Raw genomic sequence first — 20,829 nt, 5'->3', positions numbered from 1 at the left:
CAGCTAAGCAGACAAAACCAGGTCTAAAAAGGATGCCAGGAATGAAAATCAATAGACAGCAACAGGGGGGCAGCAGGTTGGTACAGCTGGTTCATTTCTGCAGCCAGGGAAAGTTCATTAACAGCCCTTGTGTGTTCAGTAAATTCAGTATTTAATTCCTGTCACTTACCTCAAGCAGCCTGACCAAGCCAGGGGAGGAAAAAGGGAGTCTGAAAGTCACAGATATGGGGCTCAAAAGGGGACATGTTACAGCAGAAGCTGTTTCAGAAAGGAGAACATGCAGAGAGAAAACCCCAGGCAATTATTTGTTACAGCACACAGAGAGGAGCAAGTCAGTGCTAAAATCATCATTCTCGAGTATCAACAGGAAAACAAAGTACAGAGGCCAGAGTATCAATATAGTGTTTAATATATTTAAATTCATATAAAAGCTTAAAAAAGTAAATTTTTTGTTACCATGCTATGATAAAAACTTTTATCAGCAGAAATATTATACAGAGTCATAAAATTTCTAGTCATAATATTTTCCAGTTGTTTATACCTTTCTATTTAGCCCTACACTGGTTTTTATTTATTAAGAAAAGTAGCAGCCCATTTTGTCCTTCTATTTAGTCTTTTAGACATTTTCCACTCTGCACTGATGCAGATAAAACTGTTTTGCACAGATGTATTGTTTTACTTGCAGATAAATGTCACCAGTGGAAACACCACTGTGCATCAGGCACCAAGCAGGGAATGCTGCTCTGGAGACTCCTCCAGGCTGCAGCCCCTGGTGCTTGCTCCAGGGTTTGAGGAGGGGTTTCAGGACTGTGCAGAACTTAAAAATGAAGCAGGTTTTACCCAAAATAACAGCAGATCCTCTGACTGCAGGAACAAGAACTGAAGGTAGGAGGGGCAGAGGCTGGTCTGCACAGAGACTGAGAGGTACTTCCAAAAGCAAGCATAATATATACAGGAATTAAATAAATTAATACTTCAGATAAAAAAAAATCAGTTTCACAAACTGTTCCAAATGCCAAGTGCTGTGCATTGTTTTCAAAGAAAAAATGCATTTAAAAAAATAAAATATTCATTGGAAATACATTGTTTCAGCTGGAGGAGCTTTCAGTGCTGTGGGGAGAGCCTGCCTGTGTCTGCATTTTAAACAAAACAGCTCCAGGAATCCCACCAAGGGTAAGGGACACTGCCCACCCACAGCTCTGAGTTCACAAAGATGATCACAGTGACAACTCTGTAAGTCCAAGTGCACTTGGTTTTTTCCTTTCGGTGCCCTTTTCCACCTATTACAGGCTGTAAAGACATCATGAAATCCTTTTTTAAATCAACCTTGCACTGCTGAGAGCGGGCTCCCATGGAATTACTGAGCTGGCCCTGGTGTTGCCAACGTGACCTGCCCCAGGCAGGTAACCCCAAGCCTCCACACCATCTCATGTCCAGCTGGAGGACAGTGACCTGTCTTCTCCCATTTCTGTTCCTTTACCAAATGTGCAGGAGCAGGACAAGGTGTGAGGGAACATTTGCTTCGATTTCCATTTTCTACAACGCAGGGATGGAAACCCTAACAAATACAAGACAGTAACACTGGCAGGTGGTTGAAGTAGATGCAAAATGCTGAAGTAAACACAGTCCCAGGTCTTTGCCTTTCCCCAGAGGGGGCAGACCCATTTGGAATAACGTGGCTATCCGGCCTTCCAGATGGCAATCTTCCCTTCTTCCTTCCCCGAGCCACTGAGGACGTACCTGTCCTCTGCCGAGCACAGCGCCTTCACCGCGTCGGCGTGGCCGACCAGCTCCTTCTCCACACTCTTCCTCTCAGCACTGACCACGTAGATCTTCCCTTTGCTCTTGCCCTGCAGCTTCCCACTGCTGCCAACCCACAGCTGGAGGAACAAAACAAACCCACATTTTCTCTATTTCACATTTCAGTCCAGAACACAGTCAAGGAAGTTTTATGTGGCACACTGGTACAGTGAAGGTTCCCTCCTGCTTGGCTGGAAAAGGGAAACACTGAAAATTTCCTTATCAGTATAAATAAGGGGCTTGGCCACCATTGCTTCTGGCCACCTCCAAGTCTCCTCAGCTGTTGTGGCATGAGCTCAGGGCTCCTGGTGGTTGTCTTTGCTCCCCTCTGGTTCCCTCAGTTCAGGAAACCTCCTGTGTCCCATGCTAGAATGTTCAGCTGCCGACTGTGCCTGCACTGGGGCTGCTCTACCTCACCCCTGGGCAAGGCACAGGGGAATTACAAGAGCAAAGAAAATCCAGGGAAGGGCAACTAAAACTGCCAAGAGAAAGGAACAGCTGTGTCCAGCTGGGTCATATGAGCAAAGATCAGAAAATGGCTTGGATTGGGGGGACTTTAAAGATCTCCTTTCAATGCCCTGCCATGGTCAGGGACAGCTTCCATGAGACCAGGCTGCTCAGGGCTCTAGCCAACCTGGCCTTGAATGGGATGGGGGCAGCCACAGCTTCTCTGGGCAATCTATGCCAGGGCCTCATCACCCTCACAGGGAAGATGGAAAAGCCAAGACTCCTTAGGTTAGAGAGAAGGCAGCTAAGGAGCCTTTAGAAAAGGCTTATGAACTAACAGAAGAGCAGATAAGCTGCATGTAGAACCACTGGTTCCACCCTGAAATTAAGGAAGTCAGGGACATGTGGGAACTAGAAATGGTTCTGTTTCACTGAGAAGAAAGTACTTCTCTGTACAGGGCTGGCAGTGAAATTCCTGAACCTGCTGCTCTCCAGGGAACTGTGGCACCAGCAAGTTCAAAATGAAATCACAGCCACAGAGATTGGGTCAAATAATAGGTAATAAAAGACACAGACCAAGGTGCCAGACAAACACATCCCATTTCAGATAGACACAGCATGCTGGAGTTTCTCCCCAGTTTCTTAAAGAAAAACAATGGCTTGTTTTTAATTAAAGCCTGTGTCTGACAGTCCTACCAATGTTGTTGTCAGCCTTTACCAGGCTGCAAGTTCACTCTCCATAACCCATTGCTGTGTAGAGGAAACAGGAGTGTGAGTGGTGGCACAGGGTCTGCTTGTCACTAGTGGTGTCCCCCAAGGGTCAGTACTGGACTCAGTATTGTTTAACTTATTGACAAATTACTTAAAGAAGAGAAGAAAAAGGAACAAAGTTCTTCAGTAGAATGAAAGAGAGCTTAATGCCTTGGGGGGTTCCAAACAATCCTCTCACTCCCTTGAAACAGAGGTTAAATATATCAATCTCTGCCTTGGGGAAGAATATCCTAAAATGATTTTCCATTTTAGTACAAAAATCTAACCAGAGGCTGAATACAGAGAAAACCTCCCTATTCCATTAAAAAAAAAAATCATTTTTGAGGAAGGAAGGAGGGAAAATCTGAGAAGAGGATTCCAAAAGTAGTTTTCCCAGCAGATATACATTAGCTATTTATTTGCAAAGTAACCTTGAATGGGCCCCTGTGGTAGCACAACTACAATCATTTGCACAGCTCCTGATACCACATAAAAGCAGGTACACAGAGGCCAATAGTGACATGGACACAAGATGCCAAGGCAGGAATCCACTGGCTCCTTTGGTCGGTCCTGAATTAGGAATGTGCTAACCAATCAAGGAAAAGGTCATCTACAAAACCAGGCCAAATAATTGGCATTTGTTGTTTGTCTGGTAACCTTTTTTCAAGGCTTAGTTTGAGGAACCCTGAGATAAAATATCAAAGGACCTAAACTTTCCATTTCTACAGTTCCCTGGAAATGTCAATGCTAATAAATGTCAATAGACATTTAACTACTGATGAGGAGTTTTGCTTGCCATGCATTTTGGGGTACACCTGCAACAGCCATTTGTGTTAGGCATTCTTTAGCTTCTCTGATTTCAAAGAGGAATCAACATTTCAAACCTTGAGTACTTATGCACCCACCCAGTGAGGAATCAATGACAGCCCATGAGAGCTGCAAACAAACAAAACTTCAGTAAAGAAATCCACAAGAGGCAAAAAACAGTCCAGATGTCTCTCACCTGATTTTTAACTCTTATCATACAAGTAATCTCAGAGCAATCCTGAAGATGAATCTTTTGAGGTGCACTTGAAAGGTCTTTGGTGTTCCAAATGTACAGGTCACTACTCCCAGAGTAAGAGGCCCACACTTCATCTCTCTAAAGCACAGAAAGATACATTTAAGCACTGCTGACAAAATAACCAGGGCTTGTAATGCCACATGGCCCTGCCTCCATTAAACTGTACACCAGAGTAAGTGCAATACCTCTGGAAAGAGCTGGAAGCCAAGGAAAGAGGAACACACATCCTTCAGGTGGTGCTCGATTTTCATCTGCAGTCCAAACTCCTGGGTTGACACTACAAGAATGCAATTTCTGGTACCTTCAATATTAAAGATACAGAGTTAGTAACAGGTGCCTACTTCTTCCATCTCTACAAAACATGGATGAAAAAAGCAAAATAAAATGGAACATCCAACAACTGTCTTGTTTCTTTATGTGAAGATGATTTTTGTAATTATTACAATTTGAGGAAGGCACTTACAGCACCACAGTTGGTCATTATGAAGCTTCATAGAGGTGAGATTTTGGCAGGGCAGCTGAGAGACACGGTTCACTTTGAGAGTGCTGATGTTCCAAGCAATCACCATTCCATCTAAACTGCTGGAATATGCTTCACTGTTGGCACAGATTAAAAAAATTAGGAAGTATAATGTGCATTCATATTCAGAAAAGAATGCACACACAAAGGAGACTTACTTGCAAAATAACCAATTTTACAGTAATCCAAATTAATGTTCATTTTTAAATTATCTTCAGTATTATCCTTTACAAACTCTGTGTCAACTAGAAACACTGCAGGCTAACTCAGAGCTCAGTGAATGAGAGCACATTACATCATGCATGAGCAGAGCACAACAAAACATTCCCTATAATTCCTCTGAACAATGTTGCCTGAGAGATTTTCTCTTGAGTTAGAACAAAAATATCTCAAACTGTTCCTATTTGTTATTGCACCTGAGAAAACAAATTATACTATCCCTTTTCTTTTTACCTTTAACTTTTGTTGTTTTAGAATGAGCAAACCTTTTTCAGAAGGTTCCAACAACACTTAAACAAATTCTTCCTGAAACCCAGTCACACGTGCTGCACCACTGGCAGACCTATTGACCCTGGAGCTGCTTTTCCCATGGGAAGACAGCAGGTTAAGACCTTCAGCCAACATCTTCCCAGTGCTACCAAAGGATGAAAAGCATTTTGCCTGAACAGAACAATAAATGTTTTTTTTGTTTGTTTTTTTTAAAAACAGGCAGGAAAAATCCAGAAGCTTGCTGTAAACATGTAGTCAATGACGTGCTCAAAGCAAAAGTGAAGTGGTCTTTAAAACTGCATCTGTATCAGTTCTTCACTGGATGCTGCCAGTTCCTGGCTGTTCTCATCCTCATCCAAAAGAGCATTCATTCCTTTATCCTCTTTGTTCCAAACTACACAGGGCTCTTTATTTAAAAAGCAAATTCTTAGTTGACATACACAATACAGGAGCTACAAAAATGAGCTAAATGAAGACTTGATTAGCAGGATAAACCCTCCCATTTAAAACAATAAATTCTTTCAACATCTAGGAAAATCAGATTAGATCTACCTGGGTGTTCCATTCTTCTTCTCCACAATGATGTCTGTAACATCAGAGCGATGATCATTCAGTTGCTTATTACAAGACATACTGTGGGTGTTGATGATATAAATCATGGAGTCCTGAGAACCAATCCACACTTGACTCTGTTCCACCATGACCATGCAAGTCTGGGGAGAAAAAGCTCAGGGTTAAATAAAGCCTAGGAGAGAAATCAGTCTTTAATGTAACATGGAAAAGGCTGTATTCAGATGCTGCAGTTTTCTGGTGATCACTGTAGGAGATGAAGACTTCGCTCTTCAGTGCTCTATCCCTTGCTCTGCTCTATAAACAGTGAGAGGACAGACCTCTTTGCAAAGTTTATCCTTCAGTAAATAGGATTAATAATTTATCTTAGGGACTGACTAAAGTGTGCTTCCTGGCCCAAAGCAGAAGTTACAGAGGGCATCAAGGGAACTAGAGAGGTTTGTGTGCTCCTTTCCTCTGGATTGGAAGCCAATCAAACTGTCCAATACAGCCACACTTCCTAGTCAATCTAAAAGTAGTGTTTAAGAAAAAACTGTCTCCTCTGTTGTCTCTGGAATGTCCTTCCCCTCCATCACACACTCTTCACTTACCTCCCTCCAGCCATCACTTGCAACTTTTTTTATCTTCTTTTAGGTATCTGACTCATCTGAAATTCAATCTTTCCTTCACCCAGCTCTTCACCATCAGCTTTACTCCTCCCTTTTTGACTCTCTCCCACACTCATCCACAGCAATCTCTTCCATCTTTCACATAAGTAACATGTTCAATCCCTCTTCCTGTGTGCTCTCTCTACTGTGTGTTTTTCACCCAGGTTGCATACCTGGTTCAGACTCCCTTTTCACAGAGGGAGTTATTCTTTCAGGTGGTCTTTGACAAACAACTCCCTTTCACCTGCTGGTTCAGACACTTTTTTAGAGCTCTATCTCTATTTCAATAACATCTACCTGGTTTCCTTACACCTCTTCCCAATCTCCAGTTCTTCAGTATGGGTGAATTTTTATCCATTCCTAGGATTCCTCTTCTCTTTGGGTTGTCTTTCATTCTTTCTCTTCAACTGTTTCAACTCTGCTTTCCTGCTCCAGGAACCCATCAGGCCCTCCTAAATCCAATCCATCATTTCTCACCACAGTGACTTGTTTTACTATTAATCCACTTAGCCTCCTTTCTGCTCTTCTCAAAAATCTCCACTTTTCCAGGTTAACTGAAGCCAAAACAACTCAACTTTTAAGGAAAGATGTGATTTGGGGTCAGACAGGCTACAGCAACAAAAGCACACCCAGCTGCAGCAGGAGCTGTGATCCTGTGCCAGTCTTACCAGTTTAGAGCGGCCCATTTTGAAGCAGTGTTGCTGGATAGACCAAGTAGAGGCATCAAAGACCACAACCTTCCCCTCGTTTAAAGCACACCAGAGTTTTGGATGAGCATTGTCCAGTCTTTCTGAAGGGTCAAGATGCCCTAGAAATAAAGCAGAGAAGAGGAGAGAAGTCAAAGAAAACATTGTATTTTTGGAGACCTGTGGGAAAGCCATTATTAGGCAGAGCAGGTTTGTAATGAAATGCATCTTCTGGAGTTTGCATCATCAGTTATTGACTGACACAGTTCTCACAAGGCATTGTGCTTGTTATCATCCATTTGCTGAGTTCACCCAATGATTTGATCTTGCTCTCCAAAGATACTCAGAGCAGAGCAATCACTTTCATTGATGACTAAGAGCTGAGCTCACTGAGATTGCAGTAAGGCTTTTAAGCCCTATAAATACAACTAATATATTCACTCACTCTTGTCTACTCCATCAAAGCTTCTCATACTATGAAGAAAGAAAAGCACCACTGAATCCAACACCCTCCCCAACATTCCTTGCACTGTGGCTCAAACTAACTCCCCCCAGGACTCTACTGAAAAATAAAAACCTAACAATGAATATTGATCAATGGGGGAGCATCATCCATCCATCCACCTGGCTCAGTCAGTGAGCCAGAAATCTAAATGAGAAATCAGCCCATTAACACAGAATTGAAGTCTGTGATAAGGCACATGTGCAGAGAAAGGCAAATTAAGACAGTGAAAACTATGCCTTGGAGTATCTTAATATGCAACATTACTGTTCTTTTTAAATTATTTTTCTGGTTTAGTATTCAACACAACCAATCCATGTCAGAATATGAACACATCAGGCAGGCATAATACCAGGTGTTATAAGATAATGTGGTTTATCGGCTAGTTAAAGCTAGGCTAACCTGAAGAGAGCAACACATCACCTTACCTGGAGTATAAAGCAAGACATCTATTGCCTGTGGAAATGTCTCACCAGCTGAGGGGCTGATCTTGTGCTTTAGTGTCTCTGAAGTTGTTTTGGGGACCATCATAGGCACTAAAATAGATTTTTAGAAGGTAATCAAATGCACATTTAAGGCTGAAATAGAACTCCAGTTCTTATGAGATAGCAACTCTACACCATTCATTCACATTTCTCACTTTTCTTTCCCTCTAGCTTTAGCTGAGAGCCCAAACAACCATTTGTATGAGTTCTGGTAGCAGAGACATCCAACACCCAAGGAGGCTAAAAAACCAGGACAAAAACACAACATCCAAGATGGAGACAGAAACAAAAACCAAAACCAAACCAAACAAAAAGAAAAAAAAAAGGGGGGGGGGAGGGCGGAATAAAAAGGAAAAAAAAAAACCCAAAAAACAAGCCCTAAACTTTCTAGTTACTATTAAATAAATTGCATTTGTGAAAGTGCAATCAGGCAAATGTCTTCTTGTATTTCTAAACATAACCAGTTTGAAAACATAACACTGAAAGAGCAGAAATACACACTGAAAGAGCAGAAAGAGATGATGCAACACCAACAGGCTTTGCAGCATTGCTGTGACTGACCTTCATTTTTCATCCTGTCAAAATAAGACAGTTTAGAGGCTGCATAGATGCTTTTGGAGGACTGCAGGGCACCAACCACAGCATCCATCAGGAGAACATTTGTCAGTGCTTGCTGGATATACTGAGGATCCTAAAGAAAGAAGTCTTACTGTAGTTTATCTATTGCTCATTATTCTTACAAGACACCATGCTCAAAATCACAACACATGCCATGCTTAGCACAAGCACCAGGCAGCTGCTGCCCTGCAGTACAATTCCTGCCACTTGCTGGCAGACCCCACTCCCACATCCCATGTTCCAAGCCAGGTCTTGGAGCAGGGAGTCAGATGCCAGTGTTATTACAGGAATACTTCAGATCTGACACAACCTTGATACAGGATATGCAAACAAAACCACATGAAAAGACACAGCAGACATAGCATGGATACCCATTTCCAAGCTGGATCTTTCTTTATGGGAGAGAAGCACCAGGAAATTCTAAAATTAGTACATGAATTACTTAGAACAGAGACAGACAACATATTCTTCATATTATTTGGTAACAAATTCCCAAATTTATACCTTGTGATCATATGCCATTTTCTTTCCAGCCCACATTTCTTTCACTATCAGGTACCAGAGATCACACTCGGTTTTAAGGTTGGCTTCAAAGACTTCTTTTTTAGATAATGTTTTAATCCTCAGAGTAGGTATTCTCAAAAGAAGGAAAGCTACAGTTGTGCTCTTAACATCCTAGAAAGTTACAGGAAAGAGAAAACAAAAGAGAATGTACTCAAATAACAGATGATTCAGCACTCAGCCCACAGGGCAGCTTTGTCTAATTACAGCTAATTATTTCAGTTGTCCATACACCCAATTAAGCAGAGCTGGACTTATGAAAATAAATTTAAACATCATCATACAGCCTTGGCTCCACAGTGGATATAAGCTGACCCACTGATACCTCAGTCATATGGGCACATTTAATGTTTGTATTATTAAACTTATCTACCCCATATCCATTTCTCTGAGGGTATAACCTCTTGATTTTCAGTCATGAAATTTTTGGTCCAAACCCTCAGAATTTTACCTGATGACTCTCATAGTGACTTCAGCACTGTTTCCTACTCTCCTTACTGAAACCTTATGTTAAGAGCCAGCTCATTCTGAAGAATGGGACACAACCTATATCCCCAGGCATGCTAGAGGAGAGGAAGTTGATGCTCACCTCTATATCCCTGAAAGCAGCAATTGGGACATAGCCAGGACGGCCTCCCTCAGTCAGCAGGAATAAGCGCTTCTGGGTCAGAGCTATTTTCCCCACACCATAGCTGGTTTTAACTGAGCAGGATAACTTGTACACACATTCATTTTTATCTAGATGCTCAATTACTGCTGGTGGCAGATTCACCTCTTGAGCTTCTGCTTCAGTTTCTTTCCAGTAGTTGTAGAAATCTCGGAATGTTTCAGGATCAATTTGTTTCTGCTGTCCTAAAAAATTTTTAAAAGCCCTTTAGTGTGAGAAAGTATTACACAGATTTGTACAGGAAGATGGGTTTAGAAAGACAGTAACTGTCAATTTGTGCATATAAATATAGACATTCTAGGCACATGTCCCCATCCCAAGGTTATCTCAGGCACTATCCTGAGATCCCCCCCTCAAAGGTAGAACCACCCCTCACTGAGTAAAAAGTGTGACTAAAGTCATTCCAGCTCCACCTAAACATAAAGTAATATTATAAAAGTGAGTTAAGAACAGGGAGAAGAAGTTAGAGAAGATTCCATATAAATTCTGGGATCAGTCAAGAGGCCGAACCTGTCTTCTTTCCTATAGGATCACATGCTGGGTAAGAATCATACTCTAGGCACACTGAATTATTATTTCCAGCTGGCTCTTCCAGCTCGTCCATATAAGGCTTGGAATTAATATATTGCTTTAAATGTATTTTTGCAGTTAAATATTACAACCAGCAATTCTCAGACTTTAACCTCTGATAATTTTACTAACAGAGAGTGTTCTTCTTTAAGCTGTTAATGTGAGTCCTGCAAGGGTGCTGGCAGTGGGTAAAGGACACCCAGGAGGGGTCTCTCTGTTTGACAGAGGACCCTCCATGCAGCGGCTGTTCAGTGAAGGGTTTCCACAATGGAACACTGAAAGACTGGTCAGGCACAAGGGACTCAGCTCTCCCAGGGCACTGACAGACCAAACAACACTAAGAGTTTGAGAAAATCTCCCTTTTTCAAGTGACAATGCTAAATAATAATCAAAAAAACCTCAACAACCTCATACTCACCTACTGTCAGGGCATCGAATAACCGGTGGATAGTGTCTATATCCCTGACAATCCCAGACTCCTGAATTCTTTTCACAAAATCATCCAGCTGCATGTGTGTTTTTGGCAATTCAAAATTTTTTACATGGTCATCCATTTTCAGAACTTCCCTTTGTTTTTCCATCACTCGACTTATCAGCCTCTTGAGCTCAGGTTTGCGGTCTGCCTGCAAGCGCTCCGAGCGAGGCAGGGTCTCCACTATTTTTCTTACAAGATCAGTAGGGAAAATTCTTAAGTCTGTTTTTTCTAGGTTCTGAAAGTCAGAAAGTGCATTTAGTAGTTTCCCTTGCATCAAGCTAACAAGGCCCCGGAGGTAGAAGTACCTTGCCAGCAATGCGGAGTTCTCGGGGGGTAAGGTACTGATAGCTTTGCTGAGGTGGTTGAAGAAGTCTGTGTAGTAGGAGTGAACACACTGGAACAGCAGAGGAAAGTGAATTTCAGGGATTTTGAATGTGGTGATGGATTTGGAGGGTGTTTTCATAGCTAGAAACAAACATCAAGAGAGTACATTGATTAGGGAAAGGAGAAGTGTAAATATCTTCACAACCAGCAATACTACAAACAACAAACAGAATCCCCATCACAGCAACAAGCTGTGATGAAAGCAACAAGAAACAAGAAGGACTACAGCTGTGCTAGGGACACAAACACATTTCTGTATCTATCGCCTCTATTACGAGAATATTCCCTCATCAGATAACATCAGTTCTGGAAAAGTTTAAAAAAAAAAAGGAAAGAAAAAAACCCTTAAGTGATAAACTTAAGCCTGTGTTTAAATTAAAGGTAGTAGAGAACTGGACATAAGGTGGGTGAGGACACAGAAATCAATTCTCCAATGTCAATCCAGCTGGGACCAATCATTCTTCTGTGGTCAAGCAAAACTTCCAGCAGGCTACAGACTGACTTCACAAGCCAGGGGAAGCACAGACAGGCCGCAGCTCTAAGTGACTCAGCCCACCATTTCTTCCCAGCAGCTGACAGTGTTTTTGTGACAAATAATGAGGTTGAAGAGACCTCTAAGATCATTGAGTCCCACCTATGCCCTAACACCTCCACCAGACTAGAGCACCAACTGCCATGTCCAGTCTTTCTTTAAACACATCCTGAGATGGTGATTCTACCACCTCCCTGGGAAGAGCATTCCAGTTTTTTATTATTCTTTTGGTGAAAAATTTCTTCCTAATATCCAACCTATACCTTCCCTGACATAGCTTGAGACTGTGTCCTCTTGTTCTTTCAGTGCTGCCCAGTGGAAGAGACTGACCCCACCTGTCTGCAACCTCCCTTCAGGAAGTTGTAGAGAGCAATAAGGTCACCTCTAAGCCTCCTCTTCTCCAGGCCAAACAGCCCCAGCTCCTTCAAACGTTCCTCAAATTACTCAGTGATGTCACTCCAAAAGACAACAGCAGCGTCTTTGTCCATGACAATGTTCCCTTACCAACACATCTTTCCACTTTCCGAAGTGAGGAGTTCCTGGAGGGGCCCTCTGGCAGGTGGATGTCCTGCAGGTTGGGCATGCTGATCACCATGCGCCGGCTGGCCTTGCGCGCAGCGCTCATGCGCTTGGAAGCCATTTTCTCAATCGTCAGCCTTCTGGGGGTGGGAAACATCAAATCTAACCTGAGGAAAATAAAAACAGCACATCACTAGTTTCAGAACTCACACATACACACTAAATGCCTTTTTTTTTTTTTTTGGTATAATAGTATTAAATCTGCAATTTCAACATCTGTTCATGTAATCCTTTTACAATAATCATAATTAAATGAGTTCACAATTAATCATAATCTTATTTGTAGATGACCTAAACTCATACCAATAGAGACAAAAGGACTTTTATCACTGATACCACCAGAAGATTCAAAACCAAAATAAGAACAGAGAAAACTCTACCTACCTATCCTCTTCAGACTGGGTACTCAAGTCAAGGCGAGCAAAAGCATCCATCTTTCTGTTCAGACGAGCTTTAAGGAACGAGTGAAACATGTAGGTCTCTAAAACCTGTGAGACACAAAGGAGTTAACTGTGGATCATTTATATATTTACATTTTTATTAGCATGTCTTGCTCATTTTTATTACCTTTACACCTTGCAAAACTGAGACCTTCCAATTTAGAAATCACAAAAATAAAAAGATTAAAAGCTTCAAGAGAAAATTAAGTTTCCATTCACTTTCTGGACTTTGATGATACTTGCAGAGTGGCAAACAGTAATCTCAAACTGCCCTCCAAGAGGTGAAACCAAACAAAAATGAGAAATACTGAGTAAAACAGAGCTACAAGTTTATTATTATCTTTTCTACTTAAACCAAGTGCTGATAGTACTGTCTATGGTTTGGAATAAGAATTTGGGAGTACTCTAATTAACATTATGTCATCATACGGAAAAGACAAGTGAATCCTCTTTTCTTCTGGTAATCCCCAAAATTGTTACCTGCTCAGGTAATTATTGTGGTGTCATCCAGAGTTAACTTTCTAAAAAGGTCAAATTGCTACTTTTAGGATAGAAGACACAACAAAAAACTCCAGGTGTGAATTAAAAAGAGAGAAAGCCACCACTTCCCATCACTGCACAGTTAAACAAGATGAAATATGGGATTTGATGCAATACAACATGTCTATTATATAAATGTTCAAATGCTTCTTACTAATCCACTTGCAATGCACAATGTAAAACAGCATCTCCAAAAGCATTAGGATTTCCAATTTCCAATATTCCTCCAGTAGGTGGCATAGTTCGCCAGCAATTGTGTGTCCAGGAGATTCCAAATCTCAGTCCTTTCTAGTGGATTTTTTTGAGTTTTCTTAATATAATTCCAGACACCACAAGTAACTACTCCATAGTGTGTAATTTTCTAAGATTTACCTGAAAGCAAACCTGCCACTTTGTTATCTGGCATTTAAGTGAGTCAGCTGCTCAAACCTCTTCTTAAATATGTACATCTGAGCTTTTAACTAATATTAAATTTCAATTCATAAAATTGGCACCATTTCATTTATAGCATTAAGATTTCCAATCAATTTCTCTCCTGAGGATATATTAAGATTTTCCTTTAAGTCAGTTTCTTTTTAAGAATATTTGCACATCACAACAACATTCCATTGGAAGCTTTATCTAACAAACAGTTTCTCATACAGGATTTATTACTTTGTTACCTTTAAATTGCAGATTTTGGCATTAATCCTAAAATACAAATTTATTAATAGCAGATAATCACAGCACTGAATTTACCTTTTTGTAGAATGGCTGGTCTCCTATTGCCCTTGTTTTCAGAAATTCTTCACTGTTAAACACTCTGTGTTCATAATTCAGATGATCTTTTACCTCCCTGGAGACAAAAATAAATGAATAGATAAATCTGCTTGGAGATTGGTAAGCAAGTCATACTTTTGAAATAGCAGCAGCCCACTGGTACTACTAGAAATATGCTGCAGCATCAGAAGACAAAACAGAAACGAGCTGCAGTATTAGAAAGCAAACTCAGTTTTAATGAACAAGTCTGTGTTACTGAATCATAGAAAAAAGAATTTAAATTCTTACAAGTAAGGTAGTCTATCTGTGCCAAACTCATACACTCTGTAAGACTTAGTAAACCATGAATGAGAATCTGTGTAAATCATGACTTAGGCTCCAATCCTGGAGCATCCATTTAGAAACACAGTTCCTGAATCACACACAACCCACTGGAGCACAAAAGACAAGTGCACCTATCAGGGGCAATTGAAAGATGTGACTTGACCTCACACTGCCCCATCACATTGCATCTGTAACAGGCACATGAAAAACAGGGTTCTTACTACATCTTGTAAAGTTTATCCAACCATATGGGATCAGGAAAAGATATGGTCAATGGTTCTATGTAATTCTGTATAATTTAGCACTGTCTGCTTTAAACATGGAACCTCCACACACAAAATCACTACAATGCTTTGCTGAAGACAGAACTGCATCAGAAAGGTACTTTCCTTCACTCCTGGATGCTGGTAGAATTAGGAGATAGAAGAAATAAGGCTGAAAAAAAAGAACAAAGAAAAAGTTTGAAGGAAAGGAGAAAGAAAGCAAAAGAATAAACCCCTTTGTGATACACATTATCTCTTAGAGAGCAAAGCATCTGCTTATTTTATGCAGCCAAATGTTTAGTGCATTAAAGAATTCAAGCTGTTATGAGCAAAAATGCATTCCTCCTCATCTTTGTCAGGAATTATTGTTGCCAAACACTGAAATCCACAAAATCCCACAGTGGAAATAAATGCATTTCAGATTCCATAATCAGCTATCTGTAAAGGCTGTTCTATTCCCCACAGCCAGCAGTTACTGCCCTTCTTGGAGGGTCCAGACACCTGCAGGAACACTCCTTTAAGCTGATCCAGTAACAGACACCTGTATTTGGACTCTGTAAATTAACCCAGCTCCCTCTGACTGAAATGTCAAGGAGAATTCCTGTGAGCAATTCAGTAACTGATCCAAAGTCAAGAACCATCTCCAGCAAGAGGCCACATCATTGTTAAAATGACAATCCCAAACATAGCCAGTACCCCACATTTCTTATCACAGAATTATGGAATACCCTGATCAGGAAGGGACCTACAAGGATCATTGAGTCCAGCTCCTGGCCAATTGTCCCTTCTCGTGCCAACACTTTGCCTTTGAGCTTAAAGAGCTCCTCTCCCTCCTTCATTCTCAGGTGTTGCACTCTTCAGGGATCTCATCCATTCTCAGTCCAAACATACTCAGGTGTTCTGAACTCTTGTTCCTGCTTTCAGTTCTTCTATCCTGTCCTGGTTTGCATTCATGTGCCTCTAACAAGAGGGACCAATGCTTGATTGATATCCCTGCTAGGCCCTAAGCTTTTCCAAGGACTGCACTTCTCTTTCTGAAATCTTCCTACAAAAGACAAGCTCAAAAGTAGAAGAGTTTAATCTAAAATATTCTAGTAATGTATATACACATTAAAACCAATGACTTCTATTCCATCAGGCTACAGGACCTCCTCCTCATATTCCCTAACAAAACCTAAGCTCCACAAAATATCTATAAAGTAAGACAAAATGAGAATATTTTTACTGATGCCTAAAGTGCCTTAACCAGTACCACATACTCTTATTATAGAAAATACCACACCCACTTACCTGAAGATATTAACAATTAACTGCAACATGGTTTGCTGCACATCCACGTTGAGTTTCTGCTGCCAAGCCCTCCTGCAGCTTTGGAGCTCACCAAGGTCTGTGCTGGCTCGGAGATGGCAGAGCTCCAGATCAAAGTGCAGCTGCAGACCCTCCACTCTACACACAGAAGAAAACTATTAACTTACATCCTAACACCAACAATTTTTTCATACCTTAAAAAAAAAAAAAAAAAAAAGTAATTTAGGCCCGTACAGCTAGAGAAGTGCAAGATTGATTTAAAAGTGATGACAGGCTAACAAGATTCCAGGGAGCCCCACTCAATTAAATCACAGTGCACTCAGTCTTCTTTGTAAAGTTCAGAGTATAATCTGCATTAATAATAAAAAAAGAAAAATGCATTCCAGTTGTTGCAAAATTATTTGGTGATTATGACTGCTTAAAGCCACTTCCATACCAATTATGTGAAATTTTCAATTTGCCTTTTTTAAAATACAGTGGGGTTTATATGAATGAAATAATATCATAATAATAAATAATACAAAATAAAAAACTTAGTGCATTAACCATGCTTGATGCTCTAAGATAGACACATCTTTAAGATATTGTTACCTTTTTATGAAAGTTTCTGCTGCTTGTGCTGGAACATCTGGAATCTCAAGTTCCTCTTCAACCATTTTTGAATGTGAAATAGCTCCATTATCTATATTAATTAGAATTAAATCTTCACCTTCCTTTTAACAAAAGAAAATAGAACGACTGTACATTTTTTGCAAAAATATTTACTTCTCATTTACATACTTCTCCGAGAAATAATTTCATCAAGGAAGTAAGCCAGAAAAGGACTGAAATTTTTTCTACAAGTAGAAAATTGCACAGATAACTAAACAATTACATTCAAGAAAAAATAAATGCAACTGCCTTAACAGATGTTAATCCCAATACATAAAACACTTAGTAATCTAATATGCCCTATATGGAAGGGGATAAGTGCACTGCAAGGTAAAATCAAGAGTGGCAATGGTGTGAAACATACCGCGCTCACTTCATCAAAATGATCGATATGACATCCCATGAGGAAAGATGTTGGAGCCATCACAAAATCCAGCATTTGCCTGGACAGGATGGGCACAAAAGTGTGCTGCCACTGAAGGGGGTGAAGGTACAGCATAAAGCATTCAGCAATGAGTGTCAGCAGAGCCCAGTCAGAAGAGAAGAAAACAATTCTCTGCTCAGTCAAAATACAGGTCATGATCTGGAAAACAAAGCCAGAACGTAAAATGTTTGCAAAGAGGTATTTAGAACACGCTAGAAATGCAAATATTTCATTTGTTTGTGAGAGTCAACCTCAAAATTCTCATTTTTAGTAGTCACCTTACAGATTTATAAAATGAAATAATGCCCATTTCAAGATGCATCAGCTGCACCATTTAGGATTTGAGATACTTTTATTCATAACATGCATGTTTAGGCAAAACCCCCAAAAAATAAGGCAGAGCTGCCAACTCTCATGATTGAGGAGGTTTCTTAGAGAAAGTGGCTCAGATAAAACTGATGACCTTAAACAACCTAATTTAACTTCACAGGTGGCCTTTGAGCAAGGAATTGCATCAGGAAACCTACAAAGGACACTGCAGCTTACATTGTTGTAAGATTCTGTGAAACACTGAAAAAAATTCTTTGCAAATAGCTTTTTGTATTTCCACACCATTTACACCTTATTTCTATGAGAGTGCCAATTGTCATCAATCCTTCCCACAGGCTCCTTTCTTAAACGTGAAAAAATTATTATAAATCTTGAGGAAATGCATATAGGGAAAATGCAAAATAAAATCTGTCAGTTGGCTTGGCTAGTTACATTTTAAAATATATTCTTAAAAAAAATTAGCACCTATTTCTAGACCACAGGCAAAGAAATGTAATATCCCTTAATCTAATCAGGTCTATCAATAACAAAGTATCTTAAGAAGAAGTATAGTTTATTTTCCCATAGCTCCAATATTCAGAACTAAGACTATTCTGAATTCCTGGGTTTATAAAGTTTTTTAAGTAAATAAACATCTTGGGTTTTTTTTTCCTAAACTACAATTTACCAATATTGTCAATCTCTAAAACATTTAAAAGTATGAGTTAGTTTTACCTGCAGCACCTGCTCTGGCTTGAAACACAGCAATGGAAGATGGAGATCCAAGTCAATAATTGGACTGTCTGGATCCTCTCGGGAAGGAATTATTATTTGAAGTGGTTTCATATGAAATACCTGTATTATAACAGATAATACAGAAACAGAAATAACACATGGTTTCTGTTTACTCCTTAATGAGAATGTTCCCACAGCACATTTAATTCAGGATTTTAGTTCCAACTACAAAATACTAACTTTATTTGAGAGCAAGAAGACAGGCATTTGCATACTGCAGAAAAGTAAAATAAAAAGAGAGGAAAATATTAAAAGACATAATGAGTAATTTGAAAGATTAGTATGTACTTGTCTCCTCTCATTCTCATAGGGTGATTGGCCAGTACATTTTTTTTAAAAACATCTTGTAACATAATTAAACTTGCTTTATTTTAGCATAATAAATGCGAATATAAGCATAACAAAATAAATACAAGCATAACAAAATAACTGAATTTATATTTGTAGATACAACTGGGAAACCAAAACTATTGATAAAATTCATACAGGAAACAGCAAAAAATATGAACAAAATAAATAAGCATACGTTGTCACGCTAAGAAAATAAAACAAGCCAAAAGGAATGAGGTCTCTCTGTGTTTCAGATACTTCAGCTCAAATCTCTGGGGGTCAGGTCCTGCATGTACTGCACATTTCAGCACTCACAGCTGGTTTAGCCAAACACCCAGATATTTTCCAGCTATGCTATTTTTCCTCCCCTCCTAACCCCTCATCCCAGGGTCAAGGCAAGCAGCTAAGGAAGAGCCCTTGGCTGAAGTTCTGCTTCCCTAGAAGCCACTGCAGTAGCTAACAGAGTGTGCTGAAATCACTGACCCAGCTGACATCTGGCTGAAACTTGGGAAGGTTAAGAAAGGAACAAATACACAACACTGAATACAAATGTTGATGTGAGTTTCCCCTCTCAGCTTGGTCTTATCCAGGCAGCAGCCAACTCAACATTTCATCCACTGCACACTGTTCTGCTGTTCCCTAACCTGCCCAGGAACCATCTCACACCACAAATAGTTGGCATGAGCCAAAGCCTTCCCAGAGGAGTAATGAAAACTAAAGAATATGACTGGTATGCCAGCACTCCAGCCTGAATCCTGGTCACACTGTTCTCTTCTCTACTAATAATGCATAGCCTGATTTTTAAAGCACAGGTATTGACATCAGTTTCACATCACCAAGTAATCTCTGACCTGACACTCATGAATGTCACCCAGTTTATTGAAAACAGCACCTTAGTACCTTAGAAGACATAATGTTAAAATCATGATGAAATTCAGAGGAATAATTACCAAGTGGAGTGATCCTGGTGGGGGGCTGGGGATTAAAAACAGCTTTGCTGCAAATTCTTTTATGTGCTCCTCGGCATCTAAATCCCTCAAAGGTCGTAGCTGCACTAGTAAGCTGTAATTAAATGATAGGAAATTACTTATCAATAGTAACATGCAAACACAAAAAACTCTTTCTGCTGATAATCTAGAAAAAAATTATTAGGACTAATGAAGCTATTATTTCAGCTAATTAATTTCTAATTTATTAGATACTTGAGCACTTCATTAAATTTTAATGATGCTTCTGTGTCAGAAGCAGAGTTTTTTTGTACTCCCATGCATAAAATACTGCTGCATTATATCCATCAGGGACACAGCACAGTGGCTTGATGGCCAAAGGAAACCATGTGTGGGGTGAGCTGGTGAGGTGTAGCTACAGCAAGTGTCTTCAAAAGACTGCTTGAGGAACCAACACCCACAGCATCAACACTTTGTGCTCCTCCATCCCAAGCATCAGACACCAGCTCAGAGATGGAAAACAGCACCAGAGGAAAAGAGAGGTTGTAGACCTGAGTTTGACTGCAGAGGAGTGTGGAGCAAGAGCCATATTTAGCATAAGGCTTAGGCCTGTATGGACACTGCTCTTTGCTGCCACTCCTGCCAACACAAAGAATCAGAACCTCTGTGCAAACCTGCTAAATATTTCTGGTTTTAAACTGTACTACCCTAGCAAAGGTCACATGCTTTATATTGTACACCAAATAAATTCTGTTACATTTAAATGTACACACAAACTACTAACTCCCACAGCATTTCTGAAATGTATCAATTACCAGGTTAGGTATTTGTGGTCACAAAGGGTGTTTTGTTCAGTAGAAGATTCACTTGCACATTTATAGCAAAAACCCCAAATATTTACAAAATCAGAAATCTAGGCCTGCAAACCTATATATAGAGAAACTAGGAACTGAATATGGTTTTCTTCTCCCTGGGGGTTTTACTTCAGTTTGCAGCTTTACTGGTTTCCTACAGAAGAACACTTGCTCTTCAGGAAGGAAGCAAGTGAATAAGTTAAGAGATATATAAGGATCCAGGACACCACATTTGTGTACAGCATTTAGATTCAAGAAAAAAAACCAAACATAGTCTGTTATATATTACTGGCCTTTCAAATGAAATATTTAAATTCATTATTTTCCTATTTGAAGAAAACCCTGGGCTGTTACATAAATATTCCTAAAAAGTCCATCACCTCTTCAGGGGTGCAGAGAAAGGGGAACTTAAGAATTATCAAAGAAAACCAGACAGTTGGACCAATCATTTAAACAAATACTCTGTCACAATTAGTGATGCCTCAGATTTGGCCAAACAGAGTAAGCAGACCTACCTTTTTTTTTTTTTTCTTTCCTTTG

At 40.0% G+C, this 20,829-nt stretch overlaps 1 protein-coding gene across 2 annotated transcripts in view; it reads right to left on the bottom strand.

Annotated features, from left to right (window-relative positions):
- Positions 1-386: 386 nt before the first annotated feature.
- The window catches only part of DENND3 (DENN domain containing 3), a 32,124-nt gene continuing 11,681 nt past the window's right edge, over positions 387-20,829 (bottom strand). For both annotated transcript variants that reach the window (XM_059867731.1, XM_059867741.1), the window contains 19 exons: positions 19,439-19,550; positions 18,099-18,218; positions 16,995-17,213; positions 16,571-16,692; positions 15,962-16,117; positions 14,064-14,160; positions 12,730-12,833; positions 12,271-12,452; positions 10,794-11,315; positions 9,728-9,990; positions 9,082-9,252; positions 8,521-8,650; positions 7,903-8,010; positions 6,955-7,094; positions 5,622-5,782; positions 4,524-4,657; positions 4,246-4,361; positions 4,001-4,138; positions 387-1,880 (listed from right to left, as the gene is read on the bottom strand). In XM_059867731.1, coding sequence (XP_059723714.1) covers positions 1,680-1,880; positions 4,001-4,138; positions 4,246-4,361; positions 4,524-4,657; positions 5,622-5,782; positions 6,955-7,094; positions 7,903-8,010; positions 8,521-8,650; positions 9,082-9,252; positions 9,728-9,990; positions 10,794-11,315; positions 12,271-12,452; positions 12,730-12,833; positions 14,064-14,160; positions 15,962-16,117; positions 16,571-16,692; positions 16,995-17,213; positions 18,099-18,218; positions 19,439-19,550 — 3,196 coding nt within the window. In that variant the 3' untranslated portion in view covers positions 387-1,679. The remainder of the gene's footprint in view (positions 1,881-4,000; positions 4,139-4,245; positions 4,362-4,523; positions 4,658-5,621; positions 5,783-6,954; positions 7,095-7,902; positions 8,011-8,520; positions 8,651-9,081; positions 9,253-9,727; positions 9,991-10,793; positions 11,316-12,270; positions 12,453-12,729; positions 12,834-14,063; positions 14,161-15,961; positions 16,118-16,570; positions 16,693-16,994; positions 17,214-18,098; positions 18,219-19,438; positions 19,551-20,829) is intronic.

This window comes from Haemorhous mexicanus, chromosome 1 (assembly GCF_027477595.1).
Source record: "Haemorhous mexicanus isolate bHaeMex1 chromosome 1, bHaeMex1.pri, whole genome shotgun sequence".
In the NCBI taxonomy this organism is placed as follows: Eukaryota; Metazoa; Chordata; class Aves; order Passeriformes; family Fringillidae; genus Haemorhous; species Haemorhous mexicanus.
This window is presented reverse-complemented; position numbering and strand designations above follow the sequence as displayed.